The sequence below is a fragment of the Thalassophryne amazonica genome, chromosome 1, assembly GCF_902500255.1.
Source record: "Thalassophryne amazonica chromosome 1, fThaAma1.1, whole genome shotgun sequence".
Taxonomy (NCBI): domain Eukaryota; kingdom Metazoa; phylum Chordata; class Actinopteri; order Batrachoidiformes; family Batrachoididae; genus Thalassophryne; species Thalassophryne amazonica.
The window spans coordinates 37,904,324-37,916,767 of record NC_047103.1 but is presented as its reverse complement, the minus strand read 5'-3'; the positions used below and the strand labels follow the sequence as shown (position 1 = coordinate 37,916,767).

General features: G+C 41.7%; 1 protein-coding gene across 1 annotated transcript in view; it reads right to left on the bottom strand.

Moving 5' to 3' along the window:
• ptprn2 (protein tyrosine phosphatase receptor type N2) overlaps positions 1–12,444 on the bottom strand; it is a 471,897-nt gene that overhangs the window by 9,263 nt on the left and 450,190 nt on the right. Inside the window, exons 16-18 of the mRNA XM_034168195.1 lie at positions 6,388–6,465; positions 4,080–4,199; positions 876–1,042 (exon numbers count right to left, since the gene is read on the bottom strand). Of these exons, the coding sequence (XP_034024086.1) occupies positions 876–1,042; positions 4,080–4,199; positions 6,388–6,465 (365 nt within the window). The remainder of the gene's footprint in view (positions 1–875; positions 1,043–4,079; positions 4,200–6,387; positions 6,466–12,444) is intronic.

The window sequence follows — 12,444 nt, the reverse complement described above, 5'->3', positions numbered from 1 at the left end:
ACCGTGAAATGCAGCGAGTGGATCTGAGACCTTTGAGTCATGTAGTGCTGGTCAGAGAACTTTAAAGAATTAGACTCCCCAATGATCCACAGCAACAGAAATAGGCATCACTGTCTTCTAAATAACAGGCAGGTCTCTGAGTAAACTAAAGCGTGTGAACATAAACAGAAAACTACACAAACCGGGACACTAATACATCTGTATTACCATAAAGAAATGCAATGGCCCAATTGCTACACCTAGAAGAATTTCAAAAATAGAAAAGAGTGTTAGAAATGTTAATACTACACACCCGCTCTCATCTACATTACAAACCAAAGGACCAGACTTCCATCTGCAAATCAAATGCATCTATTCTCATTTGGAGGGCTTTTCCTGTCCCTCCTGGCTTTTCCCATTGGGGCTATTGCTGCTCTTCTGCCAGAACACATTATATGGAGACAGAGTGAGGTTATTCAGTCACTAGCTCGCCCCTCTCCCATGTTTGAGAGACAGCTCTCATTTAATTGGGTTTTTGAATTGGATGAGTTTTTTTTTCTTTTCTTTTCTTCTCAAGCCAAGCCAGGCAGAGTGGGACTGTTAATTTGCTGCATCACATGTGCTGGAGGGAGGTGAGGGAAATAAGCCCAGAATGAAAGGGATAGTAGAGAAGCACAGCCCCTATTAGAACAGTATGAACCATTCTTTAGGACACCAGAGGCCAGAGGGGCAAAAGGGAGATGGACCAGAAAGGTGCTGACAGAACACAGACTATAAGGGTAGGTGATTAAGAACAAGTCCGGGATAAAAAAAAAAGTCCAGGTTGTATGGCATTAATGCAATCCAAAATCTGCTGAGCTCTGGCAACTAAGCGTTCTGCAGCATCGACACTCTACCTGCGGAAGTCTAACAGGGTCCTTGCAGAGCTGGGTATCCCGCGGTCCATCCAGGACAAATAGTGGAACTGGGTGACGGTGCGTGTCTCATTCGTCTGCAGGTTCTTCAAGTAGAAGCTGCGCACCAGGAAGTCCTCACACCAGATGTGCTCAGACACCAAGTTGACCTGCAGGAATAAAAAGTGGAAAAAAATGCACAAGGCATTTGATCAATAAAGTGAATTTATATAGCCTGAAAATGTCCCAGAAGGTTTTGCAGTCTGTGTGGAAAGAGTAAATGGCTAATTGCTAGAAAACAAAACAAAAAAGTTTTAAGCTTAGCTTTAAGAGGATTGATAAAAACAAACTGTCTTCTGTCAGCAGGCATGTTATGCCAAATAGAAGACAGAAAAGGCTCCTTAGCTTGCCAGTTTTTTTTTTTTGTTTTTTTTGCCTTTGGGAATGTAAATGAAGGGTGCAATCTAGGAACGTAGAGCACACAACACTATGTAAGGCTGTAGAAGAGCTGCCAAATAAGGATGGAGGCGTTAGATTAGATGTTAATAAGATGTTTAAGTCTGATTTGGAATGAACAGGAAGTCAGTAAATTGGGACAAATGTTGCAGTTAAATGGTCAAACTGTTTCTGGTTTAGTTAGAATTCTAGCAGGAGGACTGCAGACCATTCAGAAGATGCTTTTAGTGCTAGTACGTGGTAGAGCAGAAATTAATATATTGCAATTGCCTAAACTAAATCAAACAAATGTGTGCATAAGAGTCTAAGAACAGGTAGAATGTCTGGGCTGTACTATGTGTGTGGAAAACATAGACTATGTGGATGGAAAAAACATTTCTCTGAGATCTAAGCTGACTGATGAGGGAGGGTCAACAGTAAGAGAAATCTCTTGCATGCTGGGTATCAAGTGACACTTCATGATTTTAGAGTCTGGCGGAGGTGGAAGATAAGTACTTCAGTTATTTCTGAATTTAGAGGTTAGAAGTTATATAACAACTGATGTTTCTCTGCAGTCTACTAAACTGGTCACAGAGTTCCATTTGGGAGTCATCTGCTTTTATGGGTACATATAGCTTAGTGTTATCAGCATAGAAAAGAACATTTATTTCATAAATGTTTACAACCAAGGTGTAAAATATATATATAACAACAGAGAACCAAAAACAGAGCCCTGGGGTATATATTAAAAAAATGTTGTATTAAGATACACAGACTGAGCTCCTTTAGCTATTTATGTACAATGGAAAAACACATTCTTGTTCCATCATTCCTATATCCTAAACAGGCCCCAAGGCTCATTTGTGCTGGTGCTTATCCCTGGATTCCATAGTGTGAAGAGGATGAGTGTCTGTGGCAAGAAGGGCCTTGTCCAAGGACACAGACAGGCAGCAGTGTTACCAAAAATCATCTCATTGTTCTACTTACAAAACAACTCTACATTCTATCAAAGCTGAGTACAAAATTATTCATATTGTGTGTTATGTGTGCAATGAATTGGGTGGGTGTAACATGCATCAAACTGGGACTCTGTTCTTCACCTTTTGGTTGTCTTTTGAACGATTATATGTAGTAATGATATTTACTCTATATGCGTATGGTTGCTTAACTGCAACATTTCTATCCATTTCTATCAAACATTTCTATCTATTCTGTTTGACAACTCCTTGTTGTGCTTTTGTATTATTTTGTAATTTGTTGTTCGTGTGGCCAAAGCAGATGGTCATCCCACTGAATCTGGCCTGCTTAAGGTTTCTTCTTAAAATCAGTCTATCCTTAAGGTTGTGTCACACTGTGACAGATAGAGCAAATCAACTAGTTACATGTTTAAATATTTTGTCCCATGACAAAATCTCGTAATTCTGCGGATTTGAAATTCACTGAGGTCTAAATGCAAAATGTGGATAGAATCTGGCTCACCTGGGATCATGACATCATACTACTTCGTGCGCTCACAGCATCTTCTCACTGTGCCAGTGTTCAGTGTGGTTGCAGTGGTGAGGACAGCAAACAACTCTGCAGTGCCTCCTCACCAATCGAATCTGGCAGGTGCACTCTGACACCCAGATAAAATGCACACAGACACGCTTGTATTTTTCTTCAGTCTGAATTTGGCTAAGTGAATTCTGCTTGTGCAGAATTCACACCCTGCACTGAAGCTTTGGCCAATCAGAAGCCCAGTTTGAAGCATTGGACAGCCACAGGATATAAACTCATGAGGATCGTAAAATAATAAAAAAAAAAGTAGAGGACAAAACTGTAAACAAGCGTACAGACAGTGGTAAAACCCTCTGCCTGATGTCTGTTCAAAGATGTGAGCATGCACAAACCTTCTGACGGACTTGGCAGATATCAGCTAAGAAGGAACTCCATTAGTGAACTTTTGCAGGACAAAAATGAACGCAAAAGGATAATCAAAATTTGTACCATTTCCTCATATGTTTATTTAATCTGTCATGGTGTGAGAGGTGCTTTTCACTTGTTGCCAATATGCTGATTCAGGGGATGGGTAAGGGTTCAACCTTACTCATGTGATGCACCTTGGGATGGCGTATGTTGTGATTTCATGTAGTATAAATAAACTGAATTGAACTGAACATGAGGTACTTGTGTATCTCATGTTCAGTTCAGTTTATAATAAAAATTTCTTGTTTCCATTTCAGAATTGAAAATAATCAAAACTTTATTTCAAGCATTTTCCATATCTCACAGTTCTACGCCTGTGCATGTACAAACTACAGTTTTAACTGAAATGTGGGTCTGAAATGGCTCACTTTAGATTTTTGCAAACGTATGTCCTCAAAGCCTGTAATTAATCATGTTTGGGATTTTTTGTGGAGCACACACACACACACACACACACACACACACACACACACACACACACACACACACACACACACACACACACACACACACACACACACACACACACACACACACACACACACACAACTGGTTTGATCTCAGTGTGAGGACCCTCTGCAGCCTGTTGGAGACCACACAGGCAATAGAGACAAGGCGTGGCAAACATCAAGAGACACAGAAATGTGCACTTCTCTGGAGTTCAGATTTTTCAGCATCTATGTAGGATTGTGTCCATATTTAAGCTACTTAGTGTTCAACATTAGCCTGCTGAAAAGGCAGACAGTACGTCCCCTTTAAATTTCACACCATCACATCTCCTGTGTGTAATTTGTGCGCGGCATGTACCTCGTAGATGTGGTAGATGTCAGAGCCCTCGTCTGGCCAGTAGTGGTGACACTGCTTCACTCCATTTTCAGACAGCGGCGTCAGCATGACGATGACGACACAGCCGCTCTCCCACACCATCTACACACCGGAGCGTTACTCAGAGAGGTTACACACACATCTCCAACTCTTCCTCACGCATTTATAGAGCTCTATATTAGTACAGCAGCACGATTATGTAACTAAACTACACCACTAGGAGGAGTAGTCACGACATTACTATGACACAGAGTTGTATTAGAGGGAAATGATGCCTCTCTACGTGTGCCAAATCATAAACCTGGTGTCAGCCAGCAGGTAGACGTGTCGTGTGCCACTCCCCCTTTCACTTGTCAAAGGTAGAGCACAGCATCTACCGCGCCACTGCAGTTTTTCTTATCACAATATAATGTGTCCTTGGGAAAAACACAGGCCCGTTTCAGCCATTATGAAAATAAGGAGGAAATGCGGCTTTTATGATCGTTATAAAAACACAATGGCCTCGACTATACACCAATCACAAGCTTGTGTGATTCAGCCCAGTGGACACATTGCACACCAACTGTGACAAAATGTGATTAGATCAGGCCAGGTGATAATGTGAGGCAATTTTAGCCTTTTAGTCTTTTTAGGTTTGGCAAATATTTGCAGGGATTATTGAAATAAAATCAACTGGTAATCTGCACAGCAAAGAAAAGCACACCTGTGTGTGTGTGTGTGTGTGTGTGTGTGTGTGTGTGTGTGTGTGTGTGTGTGTGTGTGTGTGTGTGTGTGTGTGTGTGTGTGTGTGTGTGTGTGTGTGTGTGTGTGTGTGTGTGTGTGTGTGTGTGCGCGTGCGCGTGAGTATGTGTTTAGAGCAATCCAAAATTTGTTTAAATTCCAATATGCATGATGCACGATGATGACATAAGCAGAAAACACACACACGCGCGTGCAGCTCTCTAAACTCTCAGGATTTTTGACACCAAATTCTAGAGAGAAGTGAAAAGCAGAGCGAGGCCCAGCAGAGCTAAGGTAATGGGAGAGGGGGAACAAGGGGAGATGGATGAAGGTATGGAGGAATGAGGAGTGGGGGATTAGAGCACAACGCCTTTCAGAGCGTAGCCCGGAGCCGGTGTGGATTAGATAGGACAGAGCAAAAGATTTGCCTCCTGCACAGCACGGTCCATTTGCATGAGAGCGCCAGCGGTTCCCCCGTTTGTTTACTTTTAATGGGGGAAAGTGTTTTTTATTTTTTCCCAGCCACTGTCCAAGGTTAACCATATTGAATAATGAATGGGTTCTGTGTAACCCCAGAAACAGAAGTGACGCTCAGTGTGTCGGTCAATCTGTCTCATTTTCCATTATGTTCTGCCTGATTGAGAAAGATTTAGAGTTTGGTTCATGGCTAAATAGCCCACAACATTAGATAATGAACATTCATTTACTCACCTCGTGCGCACGTGCAGACACACACACACACATGATAATGGACTCAGAGACAATTATCAAGTATTTTATTGAAGGGGATTTTGGATTTGTTTGTTCAAAGCCATTTTAGCAGATGTTGTCATTTAATTTGCACAGATAATAGTAAGTGTAATAGCCTTAATTTTACCAAATTAATTGGCACACTGTTAGGACAAGGTTTCATCAATAAATGTGTTTTTGTATATACACCACTTTGTAATATTCCTTTTCTATGATGTTGTCATATTTATTGTCTGTCTGCAAAACCCACCCAGACCAGATGAAACTTAAGTGGACCAGACTAATGCAGTCATAAACGGGGGGTCATTATCAGTGATGTGAGGAGAGTATGAGGAGCGTGCAAGGCCAGCTGCTCGGCTGGGATTTATGCGTCACACTCCGACATAGTGGTCACAGCGAGCACAGTGACTTCACCATATGGAGATGATAAGCCCACTAATTACAACAGTTCTGTCCTGTTAACACCAAAATTTGGCAACCGTGCATCATTTAAGGCAAACATGCACATCAGTGACATTTATGGGGGGAATGAGGGCATGGATTTCAAAATAAATAAGTAATATGCCAATATGTGCAAGCGTCTGCATTGATGTAAATGTTATGTATAACTGCTGTACTGTGTTGCAATAAAATCTGCAGCTTTACAGGGAGACTGTTTTTACTGTAAGCATCATAACTTCACTGAGCTCAATTTGAGAAATTCATCACTGCAATCTGGAGACTGTGCATTTGGTCCAAGAAAGAAAGACATAAGCGGCGCCAACCTGTGGCGCTCTATCATTCCAAAGCGGCGGTGAATGACAGCAAATGGAGTTTTTACCTGCCAGAAGTCTGCCACAGTGGAAGGAAGCGAGCCTTGCGAGGCGATGTAAGTTGGGTAACGAGGGTCATGGTCCATCTGGAAGACAGGGGACAGAAGGTGACACAGTGTTTGGGGAAATGGCTGATGATAACATGCTGTCTGGGTAAACGTATGTCAAAGCCTCCATGCATGGAAGACTGAGTGCACATCAGCTGCTGCTGCTGAGGATTTTCTTTCTGTTTTAATACCATCCCTCCTCTCTCTTTCCTTCTCTTCCTCTCATTTCTCATCATCATTATCCTCTTCTCCAAGTGTACTGAATATATTAGATGTGCAACTGTGACTGTCACACAACGTGTAATACATTTAAAAGATACTTTGGAACTCTGAAAAAAACTTGTAATTCTTTATCTTTAAACTATATTTTCACAGATATTACTGAATACCTTTGACTTGTTAAAAATAAGAAGAAACGCAGTGAATGTCTGTTTAAAAGATACAGACATGTTAGTTTCTTACTGGACAGAACAATAAATAAATAAATAAGCCTTTGAATATTGAATAAAAATGTTTAAAGGGGTGATATTATCAATCAATCAATCAATTTTATTTATATAGCGCCAAATCACAACAAACAGTTGCCCCAAGGCGCTTTATATTGTAAGGCAAAAGCCATACGGAAAAACCCCAACGGTCAAAACGACCCCCTGTGAGTAAGCACTTGGCGACAGTGGGAAGGAAAAACTCTCTTTTAACAGGAAGAAACCTCCAGCAGAACCAGGCTCAGGGAGGGGCAGTCTTCTGCTGGGACTGGTTGGGGCTGAGCGGAGAGAATCAAGAAAAAGACATGCTGTGGAAGACAGCAGAGATCAATCACTAATGATTAAATGCAGTGGTGCATACAGAGCAAAAAGAGAAAGAAACACTCAGTGCATCATGGGAACCCCCCAGCAGTCTAAGTCTATAGCAGCATAACTAAGGGATGGTTCAGGGTGACCTGATCCAGCCCTAACTATAAGCTTTAGCAAAAAGGAAAGTTTTAAGCCTAATCTTAAAAGTAGAGAGGGTGTCTGTCTCCCTGATCCGAATTGGGAGCTGGTTCCACAGGAGAGGAGCCTGAAAGCTGAAGGCTCTGCCTCCCATTCTACTCTTAAAAACCCTAGGAACTATAAGTAAGCCTGCAGTCTGAGAGCGAAGCGCTCTATTGGGGTGATATGGTACTATGAGGTCCCTAAGATAAGATGGGACCTGATTATTCAAATGCTTATAAGTAAAAAGAAGAATTTTAAATTATATTCTAGGATTAACAGGAAGCCAATGAAGAGAGGCCAATATGGGTGAAATATGCTCTCTCCTTCTAGTCCCTGTCAGTACTCTAGCTGCAGCATTTTTGAATTAACAAGGCTTTTCAGGGAACTTTTAGGACAACCTGATAATAATGAATTACAATAGTGCAGCCTAGAGGAAATAAATGCATGAATTAGTTTTTCAGCATCATTCTGAGACAAGACCTTTCTAATTTTAGAGATATTGCGCAAATGCAAAAAAGCAGTCCTACATATTTGCTTAATATGCGCATTGAATGACATATCCTGATCAAAAATGACTCCAAGATTTCTCACAGTATTACTAGAGGTCAGGGTAATGCCATCCAGAGTAAGGATCTGGTTAGACACCATGTTTTTAAGATTTGTGGGGCCAAGTACAATAACTTCAGTTTTATCTGAATTTAAAAGTAGGAAATTAGAGGTCATCCATTCCTGCAGTTTAACTAATTGGTGTGTGTCCTCTGGCTTCATGAATAGATAAAGCTGGGTATCATTTGCGTAACAATGAAAATTTAAGCAATGCTTTCTAATAATAATGCCTAAGGGAAGCATGTATACCTGCGACAGACTAGCGTCCTGTCCTGGGTGTACCTTGCCTCGCGCTCTATGACTGCTGGGATAGGCTCCAGCCCCCCGTGACCCTTAATTGGACTAAGCGGTAGAAGATGGATGGATGGATGGAAGCATGTATAAAGTGAATAAAATTGGTCCTAGCACAGAACCTTGTGGAACTCCATAATTAACCTTAGTCTGTGAAGAAGATTCCCCATTTACATGAACAAATTGTAATCTATTAGATAAATATGATTCAAACCACCGCAGCGCAGTGCCTTTAATACCTATGGCATGCTCTAATCTCTGTAATAAAATTTTATGGTCAACAGTATCAAAAGCAGCACTGAGGTCTAACAGGACAAGCACAGAGATGAGTCCACAGTCAGAGGCCATAAGAAGATCATTTGTAACCTTCACTAATGCTGTTTCTGTATTATGATGAATTCTAAAACCTGACTGAAACTCTTCAAATAGACCATTCCTCTGCAGATGATCAGTTAAGTCAAGCTTTCAAATGAATTAAAGCTCTGTCTGGGTTTTTGATTAATTAATAAGCTGGAGTGGAAGATTGCTGCTAATCCTCCCCCTCGGCCCGTGCTACGAGCATTCTGACAGTTAGTGTGACTCTGGGGTGTTGACTCATTTAAACTAACATATTCATCCTGCTGTAACCAGGTTTCTGTAAGGCAGAATAAATCAATATGTTGATCAATTATTATATCATTTACTAACAGGGACTTAGAAGAGAGAGACCTAATGTTTAATAAACCACATTTAACTGTTTTAGTCTGTGGTGCAGTTGAAGGTGCTATATTATTTTTTCTTTTTTAATTTTTATGCTTAAATAGATTTTTACTGGTTATTGGTAGTCTGGGAGCAGGCACCATCTCTACGGGGATGGGGTATTGGGGGGATGGCAGGGGGAGAGAAGCTGCAGAGAGGTGTGTAAGACTACAACTCTGCTTCCTGGTCCCAACCCTGGATAGTCACGGTTTGGAGGGTTTAATAAAATTGGCCAGATTTCTAGAAATGAGAGCTGCTCCATCCAAAGTGGGATGGATGCTGTCTCTCCTAACAAGACCAGGTTTTCCCCAGAAGCTTATATAAACGCAACACTTTTGGTTTTGCTCCCATTTTGTATGAGATGAACTCAAAGATCTAAAACTTTTTCCACATACACAATATCACCATTTCCCTCAAATATTGTTCACAAACCAGTCTAAATCTGTGATAGTGAGCACTTCTCCTTTGCTGAGATAATCCATCCCACCTCACAGGTGTGCCATATCAAGATGCTGATTAGACACCATGATTAGTGCACAGGTGTGCCTTAGACTGTCCACAATAAAAGGCCACTCTGAAAGGTGCAGTTTTGTTTTATTGGGGGGGATACCAGTCAGTATCTGGTGTGACCACCATTTGCCTCATGCAGTGCAACACATCTCCTTCGCATAGAGTTGATCAGGTTGTCAATTGTGGCCTGTGGAATGTTGGTCCACTCCTCTTCAATGGCTGTGCGAAGTTGCTGGATATTGGCAGGAACTGGTACACGCTGTCGTATACGCCGGTCCAGAGCATCCCAAACATGCTCAATGGGTGACATGTCTGGTGAGTATGCCGGCCATACAAGAACTGGGACATTTTCAGCTTCCAAGAACTGTGTACAGATCCTTGCAACATGGGGCCGTGCATTATCCTGCTGCAACATGAGGTGATGTTCTTGGATGTATGGCACAACAATGGGCCTCAGGATCTCGCACGGTATCTCTGTGCATTCAAAATGCCATCAATAAAATGCACCTGTGTTCTTCGCCCATAACAGACGCCTGCCCATACCATAACCCCACCGCCACCATGGGCCACTCGATCCACAACACTGACATCGGAAAACCGCTCACCCACACGACGCCACACACGCTGTCTGCCATCTGCCCTGAACAGTGTGAACCGGGATTCATCCGTGAAGAGAACACCTCTCCAACGTGCCAAACGCCAGCGAATGTGAGCATTTGCCCACTCAAGTCGGTTACGACGACGAACTGGAGTCAGGTCGAGACCCCGATGAGGACGACGAGCATGCAGATTAGCTTCCCTGAGATGGTTTCTGACAGTTTGTGCAGAAATTCTTTGGTTATGCAAACCGATTGTTTCAGCAGCTGTCCGAGTGGTTGGTCTCAGATGATCTTGGAGGTGAACATGCTGGATGTGGAGGTCCTGGGCTGGTGTGGTTACATGTGGTCTGCGGCTGTGAGGCTGGTTGGATGTACTGCCAAATTCTCTGAAATGCCTTTGGAGACGGCTTATGGTAGAGAAATGAACATTCAATACACGAGCAACAGCTCTGGTTGACATTCCTGCTGTCAGCATGCCACGCTCCCTAAAATCTTGCGACATCTGTGGCATTGTGCTGTGTGATAAAACTGCACCTTTCAGAGTGGCCTTTTATTGTGGGCAGTCTAAGGCACACCTGTGCACTAATCATGGTGTCTAATCAGCATCTTGATATGGCACACCTGTGAGGTGGATGGATTATCTCAGCAAAGGAGAAGTGCTCACTATCACAGATTTAGACTGGTTTGTGAACAATATTTGAGGGAAATGGTGATATTGTGTATGTGGAAAAGTTTTAGATCTTTGAGTTCATCTCATACAAAATGGGAGCAAAACCAAAAGTGTTGCGTTTATATTTTTGTTGAGTGTATCTATGAAGCCCACCTCATTTTTTGAAATTGGGCCTCATGTATCAACGTTGCGTATGGCGATATTTGAGTGTATATGGGGTGTACGCCAAAACGGCTGCGCTACTTGGCATTTATCAATGTGGTCGTTGGCGCTGAAAATATACACCAGGTCGAGAGGTGGCGTAAATTATACACCAAAATGAACCAGCGCTGGAATCCACATAAAAATGAAGATGATCAACATGATAAACAGTGCCATTATACAAATCAATGCATATGTTACATAAATAAATAAACTGTGTAGTGAGGGGTTTTACAGCTTTGAAACGTCTATAATAATTGTAAAAAATAACGCTGACTACGTTGCGGTTTCACGTATTACGGGCTATTTTTTAGAACGTAACTCCAGCGATTAATGAGGGACCACTGTAACACTTTATTGATTATATACTACAAAACAATTGATATGACGGCCGCTTTTGACGCTCTATTGGCACACGTCGTGATTGGTGGAGTTCTTTTTCATTGCCGTCTTCCTGGCTTCCATGTCGTGAAATGAGGGGTGTCTGAAGCGGAGTCTGAATATTTATGGGCGTGTTTGTTATAATTACGATCGTTTCCACCCGCCGCATTTATAAAGATCACGTCAGGCGTACGCCTGAAATGGGCAGGTGCGCACTGTTTGATACATGTCACGGCAACTTTGGTGTATTTCAAGTTTACGCCGTAAATTTACGCCACAAGTGCGCAACATTGATACATGATACATACATACATACATACATACATTACGAAAATACATTTCATCAACCTTCTGTAGTTAAATGTGTTTGGTGTTTAGAGTTCAGTAATAATTTTATGACTGCATGTTGAAATGTATCCGCTATAAGCAAAACACAAACCTGAAACAGTATATTTCAGACTTCTGTGACATATGTAACAGGTCCTGTTCATGCTCTTTGAGACACGCCCACTGAGCTACTATGCTGTATGGGCAATACTTGCTCATGCTTGCAGTCTAAGGCAGTCTAAGGCACACCTGTGCACTAATCATGGTGTCTAATCAGCATCTTGATATGGCACACCTGTGAGGTGGGATGGATTATCTCAGCAAAGGAGAAGTGCTCACTATCACAGATTTAGACTGGTTTGTGAACAATATTTGAGGGATATGGTGATATTGTGTATGTGGAAAAAGTTTTAGATCTTTGAGTTCATCTCATACAAAATGGGAGCAAAACCAAAAGTGTTGCGTTTATATTTTTGTTGAGTATATATAACTTTACGCAAATATGTGTAATGTGACCCCGTTACATTCGTATTTCCTTTATTAACTCACATTGTCCAGTAATTATTTCATCAATCCATTACGATTATTCATTAGACTTCAGTGAAATTGTCCACTGCATTTTATAAACCAGCATGAAACAGCGTCTAAAAACTCTTTACGGTTGGACATGTTTCTGTGTGAAACATAAAACATGGCATGTTGGTGAAACCTTTAGCCTGCA